The following is a 23999-nucleotide window of genomic DNA, read 5'->3' on the forward strand; positions in this document are numbered from 1 at the left end:
GGTGGCCATCTTCCCTAACCCTAACCCTAACCAGGAGAAGGTGGCCATCTTCCCTAACCCTAACCCTAACCAGGAGAGGGCGGCCACCTTCCCTAACCCTAACCAGGAGAGGGCGGCCATCTTCCACACCTACTGCCGCGACAAGATAACCGCGTCCAGCCACATTACCAACATGGATGAGATCCCTCTGACTTTTAACATCCCTTTGACCCACAAAGTGGAGAAAAAGGGACCAGCACGGTGGCGATACGCACAACGGGGCACGAGAAGTCGTCGTTCACCGTGGTTCTCGGCTGCCACGGAAACGGACAGAGCGCTGAATGACGGAAGGCGAACACTCCTTCACAAAGACTATGAGGCAGCGGCGGGCAAGTTATGCCACCACATGCGGGTGGATTGTAGACGCAGGGGCTATGATACCGTCTTCATGTATTGTAAGAGCTTTCACAAAATCAACGCTGAAGCCGAACCGGTCGGTGAGTCTGATTCAGATGATAAAGAAGAGGAATTCGGGATGTTGGGCATTGAAATAGTGCAGCTGTTTAATTCAGATACAGAAGATGAGAACTTTGATGGTTTTGTGGCGGGAAAATGAATATTTTGTTCAATAAATGTGTCGATACTCACTGCTTTACTTCCGTTGTCATTTTTTAATGTTTCAGCATGCGCCTAATAATACGGTGCGCCTTGTGTATGTTTTAAATACAGAAATACCCATAACTGAGACTGCGCCTTTTAATACAGTGTGCCATATGGTCGTGAAAATACGGTACCATAAATTCAACGTAGAGCATACCTGACTATAAGCCGCACCACCCAAATTTTTTAAAAAAATTAAGAAAAAATACAAATACAGTGGGACCTCTACTTACGAATTTAATTCGTTCCAGAAGTTGCTTCGTAACCTGAAAATTACGTACGTACCTCCCTAGGGATGTGTCCAGGAGGTATCCGAAACAGATGCCCAGCTCCACTCCGAGCTCCTTCCGAGTGACTGAGCTTCTCACCCTATCTCTAAGATAGCTTTCAGCCATCCTGCAGAGGAAACTGATTCCAGCTGCTTGTATTTGTGATCTTGTCCTTTGGGTCGCTATCCAAAGTTCATGAATATAGATGAGAATAGGAGTGTAGACTAAATCGAGAGAGGTAAATCGAGAGCTTTGCCTTGCAATTAAGCTCATTCTTCACCACAACAGCCCGGTACACTGACTGCAAAACTGCAGAAGCTGCACAAATCCGACTGTCTGTCTCACGCTTCATCTTTACTTCATTTGTTAACAAGACTCTGAGATTCTGGAACTTCTCCGCTTGAGGCAGGACTTCTCCACCAACCTGGAGAGGGCAAACCACCCTTTTCTGATTGAGAACCGAACTGATTTTTCCCCAGCTGCTTTGCACTCTGCTGCAAACCGCTTTGGTACATGTTGGAGGTCCTGGCTTTATGAAGCCATCAGGACAGCATAATCTGCAAAAAGCAGAGATGAAATCCTGTGCTTTCCAAACTAGACTCCCTCTGGCCCTTGGCTACGCTGAGAAATTCTGTCCATAAAGATTATGAACAGAACTGGTGACAGCCAGGACAGCCTAAAATGTCTAAAATGCACCGTAAACAGATCTGACTTTCTGCCGACAATGTGAACCAAGCTTCTGCTGGTACAGTGACCGAACGGCCCTTAGCGGAGGGCCACAGACCCATGCTCATGGCACCTTCCACAGGATTCCTCGTGGACCGTGTCATTGCCCACATGGAGTCCCCCAGTAGAACAATGGGGTCCCCAGTTGGAGCACTATCAAGTACCCCTCCCAGGGACTCCAAGAAGCCCGGGTACTCTGTACTGCCGTTTGACCCCTAGACACAAACAACAGCAAGAGACCTGTTCCTACCCTGAAGGCACAGAAAACAACCATCTCATTCACGGAATAATATAGGAGATGTGATGATCCGTGATCCAAAAAGTGTCTTGTTTTTCCCAAGACAGCAGTACACTTTGCCAGTCTTGATCATATGTGGCTTATGTGAGATTTCCAGCTTATTTTCTGGTCCAGGATCACACCTAGAAATTTGATTTCATCAACCTTTTATTTCATCAACCTTTTTCTATTTCTATGTTGTCAACAGTCAATTCTATATTGCACTCTTCCAAACAGCATACATTTTGTTTCGCTTTCATTTAATGATAATTTGTTTCTATCCAACCAAAAGTTTTGAAATTGTGATCATGGACAGAATCTGTTGCAGACTCTCAACCAGGCAAAAAATATTGGTATTAACTGCAGATATAACTAATCTAAGTAACTGTAATACTCTACAGATGTCATTGATATATAATATGAATAATTATGGTCCCAATACTGAGCCCTGGGGCGCCCTGCATGTAATGGCCATACGCTGATGTATGAGCTCCCATTTACACCAGTTGCCGCCTGTCTGTTGGAGCTCTAAACATTTGATTCCCCATTTGCTGCTGCTTTCGAGCCGCCACCAGCTACCAGCCATTTCAGGAATGAGAACTGGAATTATGGGAAGAGGCTCTGTATATTCATGAGCACATATAGATATACAGTACATTAAATCTAGATACCAAATTAGTTTTTAACAAAGTGCATTATCCCCAAACTTAGCATGGCAACACATTTGAGTGTGTATCTGCCGTGTTTAATAGATGTGGCATGGCTGAAGGTTCACTCATTTGTTTTGGCAGGTTTTCTGTACTGAACAATTTTTGGTGTGATACGGTATTCACGTCATTTTTGAAGCAATATGAAACAAACTTGATGATCTGTTTTCTGTTTCCAGACTGAGTGAAATTAATTTTTTAACAGGCAAAATAGGGCACTAAATGAGTCACTATCAAAAGATGCAGAAGCCTTTTTTGGTTTTACTAGATGGGACGCAACAAAACAGTTTTTTTTTAATTATTATTTTTGTAATTCAATTTTATTTCAATTTTTAATTTGGTTTGCTTTGTCCTTAGTGCCATTTGCAAATACTATATTATATTATATATAAAGATTACGCTGAGTGGTGACCATGTTCAGATCATACGTGTACGGTTGGATCTAAAAAGCTCAGGTGGAAGGTTTTATTCAAAAACCTACATCGTTCTTTAACTATGTGAAACAAGGTTTTGCTTATTTGTGCCCACAACAGCCATTCTTTTTATTTCACCGTGGCGTGTGGTGCCATAGGTGGCAAAAATGTTATTATTGTGTTTACTGCAAGAACTTAATAAAATATTAAAAAATCAAAAGAGTGATGCGTAATACCCTATGACACACTTGGGAACTATGGATTAGAATGAAACAATAGGCTGCTGAACTGTACTGAGGCTTTAAATAATGTAAGAGGTTCACAGAAGGTCAAATTTTATGTAGAATATCCTTTGAGTAACATAAGCATTTGTGACCAGTTGATTTACGTTTACCAGAGTTTATTTGGATGAGGTGTTGACTTGAATTCCATGAGTAGCAAATGATATTTTCTGCCTTGGTTTGTCTCTCTGTATTTTGAAGAGTTTTGGAGGCCAGCATAGCAGAGAACAAGGCAACTCTGAAGCGTACCCACCTAGAAGTATGGAGCGATTCCCCCAACCCTCATGACAGGAAGAGGGTAGGAAACTGCCCTGTGGGACTGAAAAATGTTGGCAACACCTGCTGGTTCAGTGCCGTTATACAGGTGGGATAACCATTCATTCCAAAAAATGCATATGATGAATTCTTTACATTATTTTTAGGTGTAGATAATCAAAGGTGCTGTAGCTATGCCACTGGATAAACTCGATTAAAACTGAATACACCATTTTTTAAAGAAATCCAGAGCGGGGTGTTACAGTCTGTGGCACCTGGAAGACTTTATTGAAGACTTCATTTTTTTTTAACAATATAACAACATTTTGAAACGTCTGACCATTATTTTGTTAGATTTGGAGCAGTACCGAGTTCTGAAACCCACCTGCAATTCCATCTCTTCATCATTTCAGAAAGAAAAAAATGGAATATTGTGGCCAAAGTCTGGTCCTCAATTTGGTTTCAGATTCTGAGGCATGACCCTAAAGAGACCATTAATTCTTGAACTTACTTTTTTCTGATAAATTAACAAAATTATTCAAGGAAGACTGGAACAAATTTCTTCCATATCAATATTTAGGACTCATTGTCCTTTAATTATCAAATTTGTGCAAATACTTGAATTCTTCAATTCTTGAAAAAACAGCAGATTCTGAAAATCAAAAATGCATTTTCTTGCTAACATGTGTGTATTTCTCTTCAAGTCTCTGTTCAACCTCCTGGAGTTCCAGAGGCTTGTACTTAACTACAGTCCACCACTCAAAGTCCCAGATCTGCCTCGTAATCAGAAGGTACGTCTTTGGATGTAGCTCGAGCCTGCGTGTGTGTGTGTGTGTGTGTGTGTTGCTCCATCCAGCTCCGTGTGTTGAACTGTTTTCACTCTTACCAGGAGCACCGTAACCTGCCCTTCATGCAGGAGTTGAGGAACCTCTTCTCGCTCATGGTGGGCTCCAAGAGGAAGTATGTGGATCCCTCCCGAGCTGTGGAAATCCTCAAGGATGCCTTCAAATCGAGTGAATCACAGCAGGTAGGCCTACTGGAGCTGCTGCGTCAGACTCCTCTAGTCTGAGTGACTAAAGCTCAGGACGGTCATGAGGTTGCTGAGGCGCCCTTGAGCAAACATTCTACTGAAGCTGCATTCAGTCGGTGTCAAACAGACTGTTTAAACAGACTGACACATGTTGAACCTGTTTTACAGCAGGATGTGAGTGAGTTCACCCACAAGCTGCTGGACTGGCTGGAGGATGCTTTTCAGATGCAGGCTGAAGAGGAAAGGTAAGAGCAGCCTTTGTGTCCAGGGCCAGTAGAAGATCTCTAGCTGGTGCTGATACTTTTTACATTTTTCTTTATTTAAGTGAGACCGAGAGACCAAAGAATCCCATGGTGGAACTCTTCTATGGGCATTTTCTTGCTGTGGGTGTCCTGGAAGGTGAGACCAAATCAGGTTGAACCCATTAAAAGGATCTTGTTACTACAGTCTGACGTAGAGGGAGGGAGGTGGTGTCTATGATAGCGTAGCTTGAGGTTTAATTCATGTCCTTAAAACATTTTCCAACTATTTCTTGAATAAATGTTGTGCTTGTGATATCATGACACAATAGAAGAACATTTGACCCACTATGTTGTGTAATTTGACCAGAATACTGGCCGGAGGGCTCGGACATTTCAATGGTCACCAGATCACAATCCTGACACTGTACGGGCCTTTAGTCTCGAGTTACTATCATCAGTTCCTCCTCAGAGTCAACTACTGACCTGAAAACATTGACATGGCTTTTGGACTTTGTGTCAGAATGACGGCTTTTGTATTCTGGTTTTATAGCGCTACAAGAGTCCCAAATGTTGCTTCACTGTTAGCAGCTCAAGGATGAAGCTCTATTTGAGCTCTTCCACTTGAATGCAGCCTTCATCCTTGTTGATCGTAATGTTTCATTCTCCATCCAGAGTCTTGGGTGAAGAAATGATCAATAAAAGCCATTTCTGGAGTAGGCGTTTAAAACATTTCAAAATCAGACCATCTATTCGCTGGTATCTGGTATACCTTGGTATCTGGAGTTTTATTGACCTATCCTTTAGCACAGCTCGATCTAGTGAATGCGTCATGAAACCACAGCCACTACCGTAGTTTCTAATCTACGCGCCTTATAACGCGGTGCGCCCTATATATGAAAACAGTTCTAAAATAGGCCGTTAATTGAAGGTGCACCCTAAAATACGGTGCACCTTATGGTCGTGAAAATACGGTACATGAGGCCTGGACCACTGAGACTCAAAGTTCCAACAAAAGGGATCAAAGTTCTGACTTTATTCAATTATAGATGAGCGTGTGGACGTGCACTTCTCCTTTAATACCAGCAGCTGTAAATCAAACAGGCTTCTCACGTCTAAGGATACAAGTTTACGGTTTCTGACCATCACGTTCAGAGGGAACCAGATGCTATCTCTTTAGATCTCTGGAAATAATGATCGTCAATGGTTAAGCTTCAACACTCACCCAACACAGAAGTTGGAGCTGTCACAGTTCTTTGGGAGCCACCAGTTACTTGTCTTGTCTTGTGTATTTGCCATTTGACAGGTAAGAAATTTGAAAACTCGGAAATGTTTGGCCAGTACCCTCTGCAGGTCAATGGGTTTAAGGACCTTCACGAGTGTCTGGAGGCAGCTATGAATGAGGGGGAGATTGAGTCTCTCTCGGCTGAGAACTCGACCCGCTCTGGACAAGAGGTCAGTGCCAAAGTAGCATAGCAGCATTAGCGCAGGAGCAACACAGAGGGGGACATGTTTTTCTGCACCTCAATAAGGGAAATACCATATTTAGCAGACAAATCAGTAGTGACCATTATAAGTGATTATTTCGTGTTGTTTTCTATTTCATGCAGATTCACATTGCTTAAACAGACATCACACCAAATATCTCTTACATATGAAATTACATCTTCAACACATTTGTAAAATAACTATTCTGATCTGTTTTTTGTCAGCATTGGTTCACCGAGCTGCCTCCTGTGCTGACCTTTGAACTCTCCAGATTTGAATTTAACCAAGCCCTGGGGCGACCTGAGAAGATTCACAACAAGCTTGAGTTCCCCTCAATGATCTACATGGACAGGTATGAATGAATGCATGTGTAGCCAGGCTAGCAGCCTGTAACCGCGGCAACCGCCTGTAACCACAGCAACGGCCTGTAACCACGGCAACCGCCTGTAACCACCGCAACGGCCTGTAACCACGGCAACGGCATGTAACCACGGCAACGGCGTGTAACCACGGCAACGGCGTGTAACCATGGCAACGCAGTGCCTGGGTTAGGGGTTAACGATTGTGTTACCAAGACACAGCGGCTAACACTTATTACACAGTCATTCAGTTTCTTTCTTCTCAATTTTTGCTTCACAAATTCAAGGTTCAAATTTCACAACTTTCATTTGTTTCAGTCTAAACTTCAAACTTCCCAAAACAATAGAAATTGTTCACACATTTTTTGTCCCCGTGTCACTTTAGACCAAGCTCTGAAGTGAATAGTTACGTTAGGATTTACACTCAATGACTGGTGGTCTTGTGGCACACACACACTCACACACACACACACAAAGCACCCTGCTTCTGTCTCCTCTCGTCTTCCTCCACTTTATCTGGTACCTGGAGCAGCAGCCTAAGATGCCCAGACTTCCCTCTCCCCGGACTCTTCCTCCAGCTCTTGGGGGAGCATTCCGAGGCAGGTATTCCATGGGACATGCCTGGAACCAGGGGGCATCCGTAACAGGTGCCTGAGCCACCTCAGACTCCTCCTGAGTGACTGAGCCTCTCGCCCCCTCTCAGGGAGCGCCCAGCCACCCTGCGGAGGAAACTCATTTCAGCCGCTTGTATCCGTGATCTTGTCCCTTTGGTCACTGTCCAAAGTTCATGACCCTATGCTAGGGTAGGGGTCTAGATTGAGCAGTGAATCGAGAACATCTCTTCACCATAACGGTCCGCTACACTGACTGCAGAAGCTCCATCTTCCCCTCACTCATGAACAAGACCCCGAGGTACCTGAACTCCTCCAACTGAGGCAGGACTTCTCCACCAGTCTGAAGAGGGCAAACCAACTTTGTCCTTAGTCACCGGTTCTGTTCATAATCTCTATGGACAGAATTTCGAGCTGCAGCGAGTGGCCAGAGGGAGTCTGGGAACCACAGAATTTCCTCTCTGCTTTTTGCAGATGGTGATGTCCTGTGATGCCCTGTTGGCTTCATCAAACCAGGACCCCCAGCATGTACTGGGGCGGTTTGAGCTCAGTATGAAGCACTAGCTGGTTCTCGGCCAGAAAGGGTGGTTTGTCTTCCCCAGGTTGGGTTAGAGAAGTCCTGCTCCAGGTGGAGGAGTTCAGGTATCTCGTGTCCTGTTCAAGAGTGAGGGAAGGAATGCTTCTGATAAACGGCAAATACTGCAGTTTCTGAACTCTTTCAAAACTCAACCCAGTCATGTGACGCATATGCAGGTCATTGAAAGAGGAACCAAAAGAAGAACCCAGTCTGTTGTTTGTGTGGTTAGGTACATGGACAAAAACAGAGAAATAACCAGGATCAAGAGGGAAGAGATCAGGAGGCTGAAGGAGCATCTTTCACTGCTTCAACAGCGAATTGAGAGGTACCTCTTTACCTGCCTGTTTTCACATGCCCACAACAATGAAGAAGAATCGCTTCACTTCCTGTTCTGACAAAGTCCTGCTCCCTCTTTCCAGATACGTGTGTTACGGATCCGGTCCCAAAAGATTGCCCCTTGCTGACGTTCTCCAGTATGCTCTGGAGTTTGCCTCCAGTAAGCCAGTGTGCACGTCCCCCGTGGAAGATATTGACCCATCAGCCCCCCCTGGTGGAGCAACGGGGCCCCTCCTGCCAAGGTTCCTAAAAAAGATTTGTGCCAGTCCTTTAAACTCTATTTTTCCAATCAGTTTGTCCATTTCATAATGTGAACATATAAATAAATGCATCTGTGATGATTCTTGATCTGTCTGTATTCCATAAAGTAGCAGTGTTCAGCAGGAATGCTCGCCGCCCTCAGGCCCCACCACGGCGCCCCCCACAGGTCAACAGCAGAGGATAGCCATTCATAAGCCCTTCACGCAGTCGCGGCTACCGCCCGACCTCCCCGTGCACCCTGCTCCACGCCACATTACCAAACAGGAACTGCAGGTGCTGGAGAGCTGCTTACATCGCTGGAGGAGTGAAGTGGAGAATGACATCCATGGCAAGTCTGCTTTTCCAGCCTTTATTGGAGGCTGCTTGGAAGGCGCCCGATTTTAAACAGCATTCTTTCCACAGATCTGCAGGGCAGTATCAACAGAATCCACAGAACCATCGAGCTCATGTACTCTGACAAATCTATAATGCAGGTTAGTGGAGTTTTGAGTAAAGTCTGCACGTTTAACGCCAGGGGGCCATTTACAGGAGCAGAAACTCCAGTCACATGATAACGTGATCAAGCAAACAACTACAAGAGAGATGCTTGATCACATGCCAGCACAAACGCCATGAGCACAGCTATGTTTCAGGGCTGTGGCAGCTCAGTCTGCTGGGCACTGAGAAGTGGAGGGTTGTCGGTTCGATTCCCAGTGCTGCCAACACATGGAACGTGCTCTTGTCGTAGGGGAAGGTGCCAGAACACCTTTAGAGCACTGCCCAGGTACCCTTGAGCAAGCTAGCAAACCCACAAATATGCTGACATAGGGCCCCTCTCAGGGGGTGGACCCTGCCTTGGCCCTCCCTGTGACCCTGGAAGGGATAACGCGGTCAAGAAGACGAGACCAGTCCAGTATGTCCATACCTGTATACCAAACCAGCTAGCTGCTTTTGTGCTCTTGCAGTTTGGCACGGCTGTTAGCGCCCACATTAGGACAGCTAATGAACTGCAACCTGTAAACCATCAGGTCTGATCATCAGAATCATTCCCAGCTCCTGGAGTTTTAGTGTCATGTGATTGGGACCAGTTGAGGTTTTTCTCAAATGCCATTGAAAATTTGTGTTGTGCCAGGTTCCGTACCGACTTCACGCTGTGCTGGTTCATGAGGGCCAGGCTAATGCTGGTCACTACTGGGCTTACATCTATGATCCACGTCAGCACTGCTGGATGAAATACAACGACATCACTGTCACCAAGTCTTCCTGGCAGGAGCTCGTCAGAGACTCCTTTGGAGGCTACCGCAACGCCAGTGCCTACTGCCTCATGTACATTGATGACAAGAAGCCCTTTCTCATAGAAGGTACCATCTGTAGGTGCTTCTCCACTGCATGCTTTGACCAACACAGTACGGTACGGTCCATTCCAGCTGGGTAGCTCGCCAACATGGTCGGGGTCTTCATAACGATGCAGTCTCAAACTCACGCAACGCTGTTAGCATGCCAACGCAAATCTTTGATAAATGTTATCACCAGAAATGACAGTAAGATAAATCCCTTAGGGCAGTCGCAGGCAAAATCCAGACACTTCACAAGAATGTGCAGAATCCAAGCGGTAGGAAGCAAATACACACAGCATGAGTACACACACATCAGAAAACTGCACACACACATCAGAAAACTCCAGCACACAAAAACAAGTTTTTAGGCAAAAGGAGAAGCTGTATGCTCCGGGTACCGTTGGTTCTGGGAGTCAGGAGCAACCTCTGTCCCAAAGAGGTCATCCTCATCCGGGCCTCTGTCACCATAACAACCTGTCGCTATGACTGTCGCTATGACAGCCCGCCACTACACCCTGTCAGCATAGCAACCATCACCATAACAACCTGTCGCCCTGACAGCCCGCCACTACACCCTGTCAGCATAGCAACCGTCACCATAACAACCTGTCGCCCTGACAGCCCGCCACTACACCCTGTCAGCATAGCAACCGTCACCATAACAACCTGTCGCTATGACTGTCGCTATGACAGCCCGCCACTACACCCTGTCAGCATAGCAACCATCACCATAACAACCTGTCGCCCTGACAGCCCGCCACTACACCCTGTCAGCATAGCAACCGTCACCATAACAACCTGTCGCTATGACTGTCGCTATGACAGCCCGCCACTACACCCTGTCAGCATAGCAACCGTCACCATAACAACCTGTCGCTATGACTGTCGCTATGACAGCCCGCCACTACACCCTGTCAGCATAGCAACCATCACCATAACAACCTGTCGCCCTGACAGCCCGCCACTACACCCTGTCAGCATAGCAACCGTCACCATAACAACCTGTCGCTATGACAGCCCGCCACTACACCCTGTCAGCATAGCAACCGTCACCATATCAACCTGTCGCTATGACGGCCCACCACTACACCCTGTCAGCATAGCAACCGTCACCATATCAACCTGTCGCTATGACGGCCTGCCACTACACCCTGTCAGCATAGCAACCGTCACCATAACAAGCTGTCGCCATGACAGCCGCCACTAAAGCAACCTGTTGCTGTGACCCAACACGCACCCTTCGGTGTGCCTGGTGCCTGAGCCGTGCGCCACTCATTCACCCTTCAAAACCACATTTCCTCAGCTACGTTGGTGAGGCCGACAGACATCACTGCTGCGTCCTCGCTGGTTTGGATCCTTGACTGTGTTCCGTCTATTTCCATCTCTGTCATCATGTTTGGGAGCTGCGGGAACGCTGTCATTTCTCCGCTGTGGGACCAGTTTGACATGATTGATCTGTTCTCTCTGCAGAAGAGTTCGATAAAGAAACTGGGCAGGTGCTCTGTGGCATGGACAAACTCCCTCCAGATTTGAAACAATATGTAAAGGACGACAATGAGTTGTTTGACAATGAGATTGAGGATTGGGACAACCAGCAGGCTCCAAAGGCTCAGCAGGAGAAACCACTGGCCTTGGCCACAGCAGCCACATCTGCCTCAGCAACACGCAGCATCTTCACTTCCTCCTCTGCCCCTCAGCCAACGAGCATCCAGGCCGGCCCTCCGGAAAGCCAAGGTCAGGGTAATGACCTTCTTCCCAGGCAACACTTGGCAATAACATGCTCATCACAATATAACAACATAATAGAAGAGACGTGCTGTTGCCCAGAGAACGCGTAAGAGATAAACACATCTGTTTTCATCATGGAGTCTCCAGTTTGGAACTTAAAGAGTTTCCCTCACACCACAGACAGCCCCATAGATTGGTGAGGTAGCGTTTAACTTCACATTTGATTCCTTGTTGGAACCAAATGTCTTGTTTTACCATCTGTTCTCAGTTGGAAAAGACAACCCCTCTAGCTAACGTCATCAGAATGTTCTCTTCTGCCATGCTGACATTGGTCAGGAGAAACATTCCCACCGTGGCTGCTTTTGTTCCAGTCTCCAAACAGGACCCGGGCTACCTGGACCACCTGTCTCCAGAGAACTACTGCAGCCACCTGCAGCAGGACACCCAACGGGCCATTGCCAGGGCGGCAGCTGAGGAGAAGGACCAGAGTCCTGAAGCGCTGCTCAATGCTGTACGTACGGATCTATAACTCAGACCACCCTTATCATCCATCCTTCACATTATGCTAGGAGGCTCGGAGGGACCACCAGATTCAGCCTCCTCACATTTACGTCAGGAGCCCTTGAAGTGACGGCTGCACCTGCTCTCAGACCCATTTTGTGTCCTCTGAACTCGTCGCGGTGGGTTTCCAGCCCTCAGGCAGGTTGGTGCTCTGGAGAAGATGTAGCGAGTCTTCTTCTGACATCAAGCTGAGGGGTGCAGGCTGGACCAGAGCCTTCAGCAGGCTCCTCCCTGACTGGGTGATCGGGCAGTTAAAATGTGGAATCTGTTGGTCTCTCCTCGATGCCTGAATGAAGTGCGTCAAGCATCAAAAGATCTTTAAGGGGAACTGATTAAGAACTTCCCTTCGGTTCCATCTCCTTCCTGTCCTGTTCTTCTCTTGTTCCCAGGCTATAAAGCTGGAGTATTCACGTCTCCTGGAATTTGCTCAGGAGGACGCAGCTCTTGAAAATGATTACAGACTCCAACACGTCCTCATCTACTTCATCCAGAATAAAGCCCCCAAAGAGATCCTGGAGCAGACGCTGCTCACACAGTTCTCCAGCAGGGATTTAGGCCTCGATGAGAGGTACGTTCACTGCACCTAAAGACCACCTCGGGAGTCACTTCAAAATGACCGTTTGTCCTGTTAGTTGTCATGGAAACATGAGGTGCTGCTGGTGTGAACGATGTGTGACTGGAGCAGCTGAACAGTCCCACATGTAGCAGCACGTGAGAACGACCCTGGAGTTGGCAGCAGTTGATCACCACAGATCTTCCTTTAAGGATCCGTGGTGATCACAGATAAAAGAAAACGAACCTCTCATTTGATCTGATTTGGCGTCAGTCAGAGGCTCTCTGATCGTGGCTGCTCTTCTCTGATCGTTGCTGTTCTTCTCTGATCGTTGCTGCTCTTCTCTGATCGTGGCTGTTCTTCTCTGATCGTGGCTGTTCTTCTCTGATTGTTGCTGTTCTTCTCTGATCGTGGCTGCTCTTCTCTGATCGTAGCTGTTCTTCTCTGATCGTAGCTGTTCTTCTCTGATCGTGGCTGTTCTTCTCTGATCGTTGCTGCTCTTCTCTGATCGTGGCTGTTCTTCTCTGATTGTTGCTGTTCTTCTCTGATCGTTGCTGCTCTTCTCTGATCGTGGCTGTTCTTCTCTGATTGTTGCTGTTCTTCTCTGATCGTGGCTGTTCTTCTCTGATTGTTGCTGTTCTTCTCTGATCGTGGCTGTTCTTCTCTGATCGTGGCTGTTCTTCTCTGATCGTTGCTGTTCTTCTCTGATTGTGGTTGTTCTTCTCTGATCGTGGCTGTTCTTCTCTGATCGTGGCTGTTCTTCTCTGATTGTGGTTGTTCTTCTCTGATCGTTGCTGCTCTTCTCTGATCGTGGCTGTTCTTCTCTGATTGTTGCTGTTCTTCTCTGATTGTGGTTGTTCTTCTCTGATTGTGGTTGTTCTTCTCTGATCGTGGCTGTTCTTCTCTGATCGTGGCTGTTCTTCTCTGATTGTTGCTGTTCTTCTCTGATTGTGGTTGTTCTTCTCTGATCGTTGCTGTTCTTCTCTGATCGTTGCTGTTCTTCTCTGATCGTGGCTGTTCTTCTCTGATCGTGGCTGTTCTTCTCTGATCGTGGCTGTTCTTCTCTGATTGTGGTTGTTCTTCTCTGATCGTGGCTGTTCTTCTCTGATCGTGGCTGTTCTTCTCTGATTGTTGCTGTTCTTCTCTGATTGTGGTTGTTCTTCTCTGATCGTGGCTGTTCTTCTCTGATCGTGGCTGTTCTTCTCTGATTGTTGCTGTTCTTCTCTGATTGTGGTTGTTCTTCTCTGATCGTTGCTGTTCTTCTCTGATCGTTGCTGTTCTTCTCTGATCGTGGCTGTTCTTCTCTGATTGTTGCTGTTCTTCTCTGATCGTTGCTGCTCTTCTCTGATCGTTGCTGTTCTTCTCTGATCGTGGCTGTTCTTCTCTGATCGTTGCTGCTCTTCTCTGATCGTGGCTGCTCTTCTCTGATCGTTGCTGTTCTTCTCTGATCGTGGCTGTTCTTCTCTGATCGTGGCTGCTCTTCTCTGATCGTAGCTGTTCTTCTCTGATCGTGGCTGTTCTTCTCTGATCGTGGCTGCTCTTCTCTGATCGTAGCTGTTCTTCTCTGATCGTAGCTGTTCTTCTCTGATCGTGGCTGTTCTTCTCTGATCGTTGCTGCTCTTCTCTGATCGTGGCTGTTCTTCTCTGATCGTGGCTGTTCTTCTCTGATTGTTGCTGTTCTTCTCTGATCGTGGCTGCTCTTCTCTGATCGTAGCTGTTCTTCTCTGATCGTAGCTGTTCTTCTCTGATCGTGGCTGTTCTTCTCTGATCGTTGCTGCTCTTCTCTGATCGTGGCTGTTCTTCTCTGATTGTTGCTGTTCTTCTCTGATCGTTGCTGCTCTTCTCTGATCGTGGCTGTTCTTCTCTGATTGTTGCTGTTCTTCTCTGATCGTGGCTGTTCTTCTCTGATTGTTGCTGTTCTTCTCTGATCGTGGCTGTTCTTCTCTGATCGTGGCTGTTCTTCTCTGATCGTTGCTGTTCTTCTCTGATTGTGGTTGTTCTTCTCTGATCGTGGCTGTTCTTCTCTGATCGTGGCTGTTCTTCTCTGATTGTGGTTGTTCTTCTCTGATCGTTGCTGCTCTTCTCTGATCGTGGCTGTTCTTCTCTGATTGTTGCTGTTCTTCTCTGATTGTGGTTGTTCTTCTCTGATTGTGGTTGTTCTTCTCTGATCGTGGCTGTTCTTCTCTGATCGTGGCTGTTCTTCTCTGATTGTTGCTGTTCTTCTCTGATTGTGGTTGTTCTTCTCTGATCGTTGCTGTTCTTCTCTGATCGTTGCTGTTCTTCTCTGATCGTGGCTGTTCTTCTCTGATCGTGGCTGTTCTTCTCTGATCGTGGCTGTTCTTCTCTGATTGTGGTTGTTCTTCTCTGATCGTGGCTGTTCTTCTCTGATCGTGGCTGTTCTTCTCTGATTGTTGCTGTTCTTCTCTGATTGTGGTTGTTCTTCTCTGATCGTGGCTGTTCTTCTCTGATCGTGGCTGTTCTTCTCTGATTGTTGCTGTTCTTCTCTGATTGTGGTTGTTCTTCTCTGATCGTTGCTGTTCTTCTCTGATCGTTGCTGTTCTTCTCTGATCGTGGCTGTTCTTCTCTGATTGTTGCTGTTCTTCTCTGATTGTGGTTGTTCTTCTCTGATCGTTGCTGTTCTTCTCTGATCGTTGCTGTTCTTCTCTGATCGTGGCTGTTCTTCTCTGATCGTTGCTGCTCTTCTCTGATCGTGGCTGTTCTTCTCTGATCGTGGCTGCTCTTCTCTGATCGTGGCTGCTCTTCTCTGATCGTGGCTGCTCTTCTCTGATCGTTGCTGTTCTTCTCTGATCGTGGTTGTTCTTCTCTGATCGTGGTTGTTCTTCTCTGATCGTGGCTGTTCTTCTCTGATCGTGGCTGCTCTTCTCTGATCATTGCTGTTCTTCTCTGATCGTGGCTGCTCTTCTCTGATCGTGGCTGTTCTTCTCTGATCGTTGCTGCTCTTCTCTGATCGTGGCTGCTCTTCTCTGATCGTGGTTGTTCTTCTCTGATCGTTGCTGTTCTTCTCTGATCGTGGCTGTTCTTCTCTGATCGTTGCTGTTCTTCTCTGATCGTGGCTGCTCTTCTCTGATCGTGGCTGTTCTTCTCTGATCGTTGCTGCTCTTCTCTGATCGTGGCTGTTCTTCTCTGATCGTTGCTGCTCTTCTCTGATCGTGGCTGTTCTTCTCTGATCGTGGCTGTTCTTCTCTGATCGTGGCTGTTCTCTGATCGTGGCTGTTCTTCTCTGATCGTGGCTGCTCTTCTCTGATCGTGGCTGTTCTTCTCTGATTGTGGTTGTTCTTCTCTGATCGTGGCTGTTCTTCTCTGATCGTTGCTGCTCTTCTCTGATCGTGGCTGTTCTTCTCTGATTGTTGCTGTTCTTCTCTGATCGTTGCTGCTCTTCTCTGATCGTTGCTGTTCTTCTCTGATCGTAGCTGTTCTTCTCTGATTGTTGCTGTTCTTCTCTGATCGTGGCTGTTCTTCTCTGATCGTGGCTGCTCTTCTCTGATCGTGGCTGTTCTTCTCTGATCGTGGCTGCTCTTCTCTGATTGTTGCTGTTCTTCTCTGATCGTTGCTGCTCTTCTCTGATCGTTGCTGTTCTTCTCTGATCGTGGCGGCTGCTCTTCTCTGATCGTAGCTGTTCTTCTCTGATCGTGGCTGTTCTTCTCTGATTGTGGTTGTTCTTCTCTGATCGTGGCTGTTCTTCTCTGATCGTGGCTGTTCTTCTCTGATCGTTGCTGTTCTTCTCTGATCGTTGCTGCTCTTCTCTGATCGTGGCTGTTCTTCTCTGATCGTGGCTGTTCTTCTCTGATCGTGGCTCCTCTTCTCTGATCGTGGCTGTTCTTCTCTGATCGTGGTTGTTCTTCTCTGATCGTTGCTGTTCTTCTCTGATCGTGGCTGTTCTTCTCTGATCGTGGTTGTTCTTCTCTGATCGTGGTTGTTCTTCTCTGATCGTGGTTGTTCTTCTCTGATCGTGGTTGTTCTTCTCTGATCGTGGTTGTTCTTCTCTGATCGTGGCTGCTCTTCTCTGATCGTGGCTGCTCTTCTCTGATCGTGGCTGTTCTTCTCTGATCGTTGCTGTTCTTCTCTGATCGTTGCTGCTCTTCTCTGATCGTGGCTGTTCTTCTCTGATCGTTGCTGTTCTTCTCTGATCGTGGCTGTTCTTCTCTGATCGTTGCTGTTCTTCTCTGATCGTGGCTGCTCTTCTCTGATCGTGGCTGTTCTTCTCTGATCGTGGCTGTTCTTCTCTGATCGTTGCTGCTCTTCTCTGATCGTGGCTGTTCTTCTCTGATCGTGGCTGTTCTTCTCTGATCGTGGCTGTTCTTCTCTGATCGTGGCTGTTCTTCTCTGATCGTGGCTGTTCTTCTCTGATCGTTGCTGTTCTTCTCTGATCGTTGCTGCTCTTCTCTGATCGTTGCTGTTCTTCTCTGATCGTGGCGGCTGCTCTTCTCTGATCGTAGCTGTTCTTCTCTGATCGTGGCTGTTCTTCTCTGATCGTGGCTGTTCTTCTCTGATCGTTGCTGTTCTTCTCTGATTGTTGCTGTTCTTCTCTGATCGTGGCTGTTCTTCTCTGATCGTGGCTGTTCTTCTCTGATCGTTGCTGCTCTTCTCTGATCGTGGCTGTTCTTCTCTGATCGTTGCTGCTCTTCTCTGATCGTGGCTGTTCTTCTCTGATCGTGGCTGTTCTTCTCTGATCGTGGCTGTTCTTCTCTGATCGTGGCTGTTCTTCTCTGATCGTGGCTGTTCTTCTCTGATCGTTGCTGTTCTTCTCTGATCGTTGCTGTTCTTCTCTGATCGTTGCTGTTCTTCTCTGATCGTGGCTGCTCTTCTCTGATCGTGGCTGCTCTTCTCTGATCGTGGCTGCTCTTCTCTGATCGTGGCTGTTCTTCTCTGATCGTGGCTGCTCTTCTCTGATCGTGGCTGTTCTTCTCTGATCGTGGCTGTTCTTCTCTGATCGTGGTTGTTCTTCTCTGATCGTGGCTGCTCTTCTCTGATCGTGGCTGTTCTTCTCTGATCGTGGCTGCTCTTCTCTGATCGTGGTTGTTCTTCTCTGATCGTGGCTGTTCTTCTCTGATCGTGGCTGTTCTTCTCTGATCGTGGCTGTTCTTCTCTGATCGTGGCTGTTCTTCTCTGATCGTGGTTGTTCTTCTCTGATCGTGGCTGTTCTTCTCTGATCGTGGCTGCTCTTCTCTGATCGTGGCTGTTCTTCTCTGATCGTTGCTGCTCTTCTCTGATCGTTGCTGCTCTTCTCTGATCGTTGCTGCTCTTCTCTGATCGTTGCTGCTCTTCTCTGATTGTGGCTGCTCTTCTCTGATCGTGGCTGCTCTTCTCTGATCGTGGCTGTTCTTCTCTAATCGTGGCTCTTCTCTGATCGTGGCTGTTCTTCTCTGATCGTGGCTGTTCTTCTCTGATCGTGGCTGTTCTTCTCTGATCGTGGCTGTTCTTCTCTGATCGTGGCTGTTCTTCTCTGATCGTTGCTGTTCTTCTCTGATTGTTGCTGTTCTTCTCTGATCGTGGCTGTTCTTCTCTGATCGTGGCTGTTCTTCTCTGATCGTTGCTGCTCTTCTCTGATCGTGGCTGTTCTTCTCTGATCGTTGCTGCTCTTCTCTGATCGTGGCTGTTCTTCTCTGATCGTGGCTGTTCTTCTCTGATCGTGGCTGTTCTTCTCTGATCGTGGCTGTTCTTCTCTGATTGTTGCTGTTCTTCTCTGATCGTGGCTGTTCTTCTCTGATCGTGGCTGTTCTTCTCTGATCGTGGCTGCTCTTCTCTGATCGTGGCTGTTCTTCTCTGATCGTGGCTGTTCTTCTCTGATCGTGGCTGTTCTTCTCTCACAGGTGTCAAAGCATCCCCGCTGTGGCTCGGACCAAACTGCAGCTCCTTCAGTCGCAGCGAGTCAACATGGAGGAATATCAGGTCAGCATCCAGGTCTTTCACTCTGCTGTTGGTAGCTGAGCTTCGGCCACTTCCTTCAGGAAGGTGCGAGCGCTCGTGCACACTCATGCTCCCCCTGAAAACAGGGGTTTGGTCGTGCACCTGCCAGCTGCAGGACTTGGGTTCCCATTTTTGGTCCTGGACAGTCTTCATGTCCCTGGACGTGGCCCAAAGGAGCCTCTGGTGTGGTGCTGGTGACCCAGATGGAGCTGTGCAGGTTCTCAGCGTCTCATGAAGCCTGAGGCGGCCAGACTGTCCTGGTGCTTGGGAGCCAGGCGCAGCTGTAGCCGCCGCTCCTCTAACGCGACAGCGTCTCTTTCACCATTTGCTCTGTGTCTTAATGTGCTCCATTGTTTTCCTCTCAAACAGACGTGGCATCGGACCTTCAGGAGGTTCTGTGAGACAACAGAGTACCTGCTGACGGGCTTGGAGCTCTTTCAGAAGTCCAGGTATGTTTATGGCCTCTCGGAAAGACGCCAACATTCATCTGTTGAACCATTTAGAGCAGCAAGAGAAGAAGCACCATGCTGACCTTGGTCTCCACCACGGGGACGTTATTTCTCACTGTCTCTGCAGCTACACGAAGGCTCTGATGTATCTGGTTCACTCGTACCAGTACAACAAGGAGCTGGTGTCTGAGGGGGCGTCCAGAGGACACAGCAGCCAGCTGATCGGGTCCTACCGCCGACACTGTTTACTGGTGAGGATGCTGGCATCATGAGGGAGGCACCAGCCCAGCAACATGTGCCACCAAAGCTGGATTCACATCTTCAAAGCATTTGTTGTGACATGGAAATGGAGAGTTGGTGACTCCATTTTAGTTTCATGAATATCTGCTTTCCAACAGAAATTGAATGATGAAGCAGCGGCCATGTTTGAGTCAGGAGAAGAACCAGAAGTTACCAAAGGTCTCAACATCATGAACGAACTGGTGGTTCCTTGCATCCCCCTGCTGCTGGTCCATGATGCAGACAGAGACCTGATGGCTGTGGAGGACATGAGGAACCGCTGGTGCTCCTACCTGGGCCAAGAGATGGAACGTAAGTTCCCAAGCTGACAGTCAGAGCCCGAAGTTAGGATCCAAAGGCAAGAAAAAGGGTTTGCAGCCTCCACATGACTCAGGATGTGGCCTTTGAGGGGTCAAAGCAAGCAGGTCGTTTCATTAGCAGATGAACTGAGCTACAGCATCATCTGAGAACATCTGCTGTAGTCAGACTGTTGTCAACAGAGAAGAACCCTTCATCCTAAAAGTGATCCTAGAATGGTCTGACAGGAGGGGGTTCTGAGGGAACCCTGACACATGTTCTACCTCAACACCACAAGACAGGACTAGATCTAGGGTGTGGTTAAAGCTATGAGTTGGTTGGTTTATCTGCAGGAGGAAACATCTGGGAAGGTTCTCCGTCCTCCAGCTGTGAGTTGGTTGGTTTATCTGCAGGAGGAAACATCTGGGAAGGTTCTCCGTCCTCCAGCTGTGAGTTGGTTGGTTTATCTGCTGGAGGAAACATCTGGGAAGGTTCTCCGTCCTCCAGCTGTGAGTTGGTTGGTTTATCTGCAGGAGGAAACATCTGGGAAGGTTCTCCGTCCTCCAGCTGTGAGTTGGTTGGTTTATCTGCAGGAGGAAACATCTGGGAAGGTTCTCCGTCCTCCAGCTGTGAGTTGGTTGGTTTATCTGCAGGAGGAAACATCTGGGAAGGTTCTCCGTCCTCCAGCTGTGAGTTGGTTGGTTTATCTGCTGGAGGAAACATCTGGGAAGGTTCTCCGTCCTCCAGCTGTGAGTTGGTTGGTTTATCTGCTGGAGGAAACATCTGGGAAGGTTCTCCGTCCTCCAGCTGTGAGTTGGTTGGTTTATCTGCTGGAGGAAACATCTGGGAAGGTTCTCCGTCCTCCAGCTGTGAGTTGGTTGGTTTATCTGCAGGAGGAAACATCTGGGAAGGTTCTCCGTCCTCCAGCTGTGAGTTGGTTGGTTTATCTGCTGGAGGAAACATCTGGGAAGGTTCTCCGTCCTCCAGCTGGACTGTTTGAAGATGTTTCCCCTCTCGTCCGAGAGGCTTCATCACCTCTAGCTGGTGTTGGTCCTGATGTTTGTCAGTGTTGAAACCGTGCTTCAGTGTTAGCTTAGCTGACAGCAACTTCCCAGTGTCTCAGAACCAGCAGAACCATGACCTGAGTACCAAACGGATCACAAGAACTCACTACGACACAAGTCCAGCATCATTCTGAAGGTCTTCTAGCTTAGCTTAGCCAGACGGCCCAGGTGGTGTTCCCAGTCCTAACCCCGTGTGTTGGGGGGCTAATTGAGGTTGTTCTGCAGCATGGGGGGCATTCTTCTGCTGGCTCTGGCGTTGCTGTGGTGAGGAAGCTACTTTTGTTAGCAGGCTGCTGAGACAGTTAGCTGCAGCTCTCAGCTGGGGGGCCCAGAGAGTGCTGGAGAACAGCCCAAGAACACGTGGTGGCTTGGTTATGAGCCTCCCGCCCACAGGTCCAGGTCCCAACAGGGATGAGGCAAATGGGCGATGTGGTGCCGAGTCACATGACGCGCGGCTAACGCTTCCTTTACTCTGTAGCTTTTCCCACCCATGCTACGGCGGCGGTGCTAGTTCAGAATCAGATGGTTGTCAGTTCCAGCCCTGGGGCAAACAGACCATGGGAGGTGTTCTTGTGGTGGCCAGAACCCCTTCAGAGCACTGCCAAGGTCCCCTTGAGCAAGGTCCCGACCCACAAATGCTCATTGAGGACCCTGCGATGAACTGGTGACCGATCCAGGGGGGCGGCCTTCACCCACGGTGGACCCTCCCCAGGACCACGAAAGGCAGAAAGTGGTTCAGAAGAAGACAAAGATTTTTTATTCAATGAAATTCAAAAAGTTCTGACGTGAAATAATCTTTCTTTGTTAAAAAAGGAAAATGATACATGATTTGCTACATAAAAGCAACAAAAGGTGAAAACATCCAGGGGGGGGGGCATCAGCCCCCTGCCCCACACTGTTAGGATCGAGATGTTCCTTCCAAATGCTTTAAACTGCAGGAGTCAGATACAAAGATCTTTCATTTCGTGGGATATTAGCTCATCCAGATAGCTGCTAGCCCCCCCCCCCATATCTGAGCCCTGACCCTAACCCTAACCCCTGTTCTGGTTGTCTCTTCTGTTCCAGCTCACCTCCAGGAGAAGCTGACAGACTTCCTCCCAAAGATCCTGGACTGCTCCACGGAGATGAAGAGCTTCCAGAACCCTCCAGAACTGCGCTGCTGCTCCAGCGCAGCGCTGCACGAGCGGTTCCGCTCCGTGGTGGCCACCCTCCACGTGGTGCCGCCTGACGCCAGATGAACCCGGAGGAACCGGAGCCGCCCTGCACAGAGACCCCTGAACGTTCCTTCAGCCTTGCTTAACTACCCCGAAAGCATTCACCCCCTTTGGGATAAAGAAGGTCGCCCCCATCACGCAGCTTCGTGGTTGCTATGACGTTAGCTAGTCAATGTATCATGTCAAACATTAAAGGAGGTGAATGCTCTTCGATAGCGTTGAAGCTCCAGAGCTTTTCCTGCTTCCTTTACTGCTGTGGTGTCAGGTTTCGTCTCCTTCACTTTCCCTGAAGGTGGAGGAGAGGATGGACCCACACCTGTTCCTTTGTTCTGCTGTACTACTGACAAACAAAGTGTCTTCTTGTTACTTGGCTGCTTTTGCTAACTCTTGGATGCTAACATTCTGTGCTAACATGCCTTTGTAGCACACTGTAAAAGATCACAGCTCTGTTTTAACATGGACGAGCATCTTCAGTTCGTCTGGATGGTGACAACTGGTTAGCTTAGCATTTGAAACGCTGCCACAGATCTGGAGATTCTGGGTTTGATGTGTAGGAGCAACAAGAAGGAAACCATGCTAGCTGCTTCAGCACGTTTTCTAGGCTAGGCTGTAAATAAGCTAAAGAGACAACGCTGGTGTTTCTACCCGCTCTCTGACTCTGGAAGAGTAAAGGAAGCAGCCGCCCGCCCTGGTCTCCACCTCGAGACTGGTGATCTTCTCAGAGGAGCATCATTAGCAGCGGAACACAATCATTCTGCTTCTTTTAGCCGCCGTGCTATCAGCACTGAGTCTGTGGCATCGGAGGAGTTTGGGCTCAGACGTCCTCAGCGGTTCCAGAACATCTCGTGAAGGTCGAGGGCCCAGTGTTGATTTTTGTTTTTCCCCTAAATGAAGTGGCTTCAGGGGGTGTGGAAGAGGACCTCAGTCCTCCAGGTCAGGGGGCGTCTGTGACAGCACACAGAGACACACTCACATGAAGGTTATAAAAGCATGAAAAACCTGTTTTATCTAGTTCTTCTTTCCCAAAAGAAGAAGCCCAAACTGCTCACCATGCTGGGAAGACTCAACTTCTCTGATGAAGATCCTCTGGTGTCCCCTGGCTCCACAGAGAGCTCTGAGACGTACCCTGAACTGGTCTCTAGTGGACCACGGTATGGAAGGAGATGTTGGTTATCTCTTGAGGAGGAAGGAGAAGATGCTTGACAACCTCCTGCAGGATCCTTCTTCAGCCTGGAAATGCCAAAAGTGGGTTGAGGAACTAACTCGCTGTTCAACTCATGGAGCAAAGAGTTCTTTTAGCCCCAGGACCTTTTTAACCTTGGCTTAGCAAAAATAGACGGAGAACCAGAAGTTGTCTTTTTAAAATGCTGCCCAGAGTTTATTACAGTCAAAAGGATCAAACATACATCAGCCAAATGTATCAAGATTCAAATCCAGAGCCGAGATAGTGGTAGATCCCAAACAAAAGTCGGTCGCCTCCGGTCCCTGAGGGACCTGAACGCTCAGCGGACCAACTGGACCTCTCCGGACTTGGGATGAGGCCTCATGCTCCCGCCCTCAGCTAGCAGCCGGTTCTTCTCCTGTTCCAGAGACACCAGAAGCCCCAGATTATGGACGTCTCAAAGAATGCTCAAAACTGTCCTCAGCAGGAGACAGGACAGAATGGACCTCGTCCTAAGTCACCAGTGAGTCCAGCAGACAGCGCTTCTCGGCCCACATTGAGCAGAAGAGGATTCGGTGGTCGAACGTCTGAGGAGTCCTGAGGAAAAGCTTATCAAGACACACGTTTAGCTAACTCTGAGTTTTAACTTTAGCATTGACTTTCTTAACCCTTCACCTTTCATGTATTTTGGATAAAATAAACAACTTTCATACTTAACGATTCTCTATTTGATTTTACAAAACGGGTATTTGTGGTAGAGCAACATGCATCAGGAGGAATAAAGCCTGTAGAGCAGTGTTGGGGGGGGGGGCAGCAGGCTGCCATGGTCCCCCCTGACATGCTGGTTTTTAACTTTCTGGCTGTTGCTTGGACTTGAGTCAGCAGCAAGGAAGTCCTTTGTGATCAGGCCTGGAGTTGGGGGGGGGGGGGGGGGGGGGTCAGGCCTGGAGTTGGGGGGGGAAGGGGGGGGGGGGATCAGG

At 48.1% G+C, this 23999-nt stretch overlaps 1 protein-coding gene across 7 annotated transcripts in view; it reads left to right on the top strand.

The window, feature by feature from the left end:
- usp25 (ubiquitin specific peptidase 25) overlaps positions 1–23746 on the top strand; it is a 35046-nt gene extending 11300 nt beyond the window's left edge. For 3 of the 7 annotated variants that reach the window (XM_029848892.1, XM_029848895.1, XM_029848897.1), the window contains exons 5-24: positions 3514–3676; positions 4272–4358; positions 4457–4594; positions 4766–4842; positions 4923–4996; positions 6143–6291; positions 6549–6676; positions 8101–8196; positions 8291–8449; positions 8576–8796; positions 8871–8941; positions 9580–9808; positions 11255–11524; positions 11884–12023; positions 12463–12641; positions 18458–18536; positions 18924–19003; positions 19131–19254; positions 19402–19594; positions 21709–23746. In XM_029848892.1, the coding sequence (XP_029704752.1) occupies positions 3514–3676; positions 4272–4358; positions 4457–4594; positions 4766–4842; positions 4923–4996; positions 6143–6291; positions 6549–6676; positions 8101–8196; positions 8291–8449; positions 8576–8796; positions 8871–8941; positions 9580–9808; positions 11255–11524; positions 11884–12023; positions 12463–12641; positions 18458–18536; positions 18924–19003; positions 19131–19254; positions 19402–19594; positions 21709–21881 (2830 nt within the window). In that variant the 3' untranslated portion in view covers positions 21882–23746. The remainder of the gene's footprint in view (positions 1–3513; positions 3677–4271; positions 4359–4456; positions 4595–4765; positions 4843–4922; positions 4997–6142; positions 6292–6548; positions 6677–8100; positions 8197–8290; positions 8450–8575; positions 8797–8870; positions 8942–9579; positions 9809–11254; positions 11525–11883; positions 12024–12462; positions 12642–18457; positions 18537–18923; positions 19004–19130; positions 19255–19401; positions 19595–21708) is intronic. The other 4 variants (XM_029848893.1, XM_029848896.1, XM_029848894.1 and 1 more) reach the window with 2 other exon arrangements.
- Positions 23747–23999: the final 253 nt, after the last annotated feature.

Source organism: Takifugu rubripes, chromosome 15 (genome assembly GCF_901000725.2).
Source record: "Takifugu rubripes chromosome 15, fTakRub1.2, whole genome shotgun sequence".
NCBI classification, from domain to species: domain Eukaryota; kingdom Metazoa; phylum Chordata; class Actinopteri; order Tetraodontiformes; family Tetraodontidae; genus Takifugu; species Takifugu rubripes.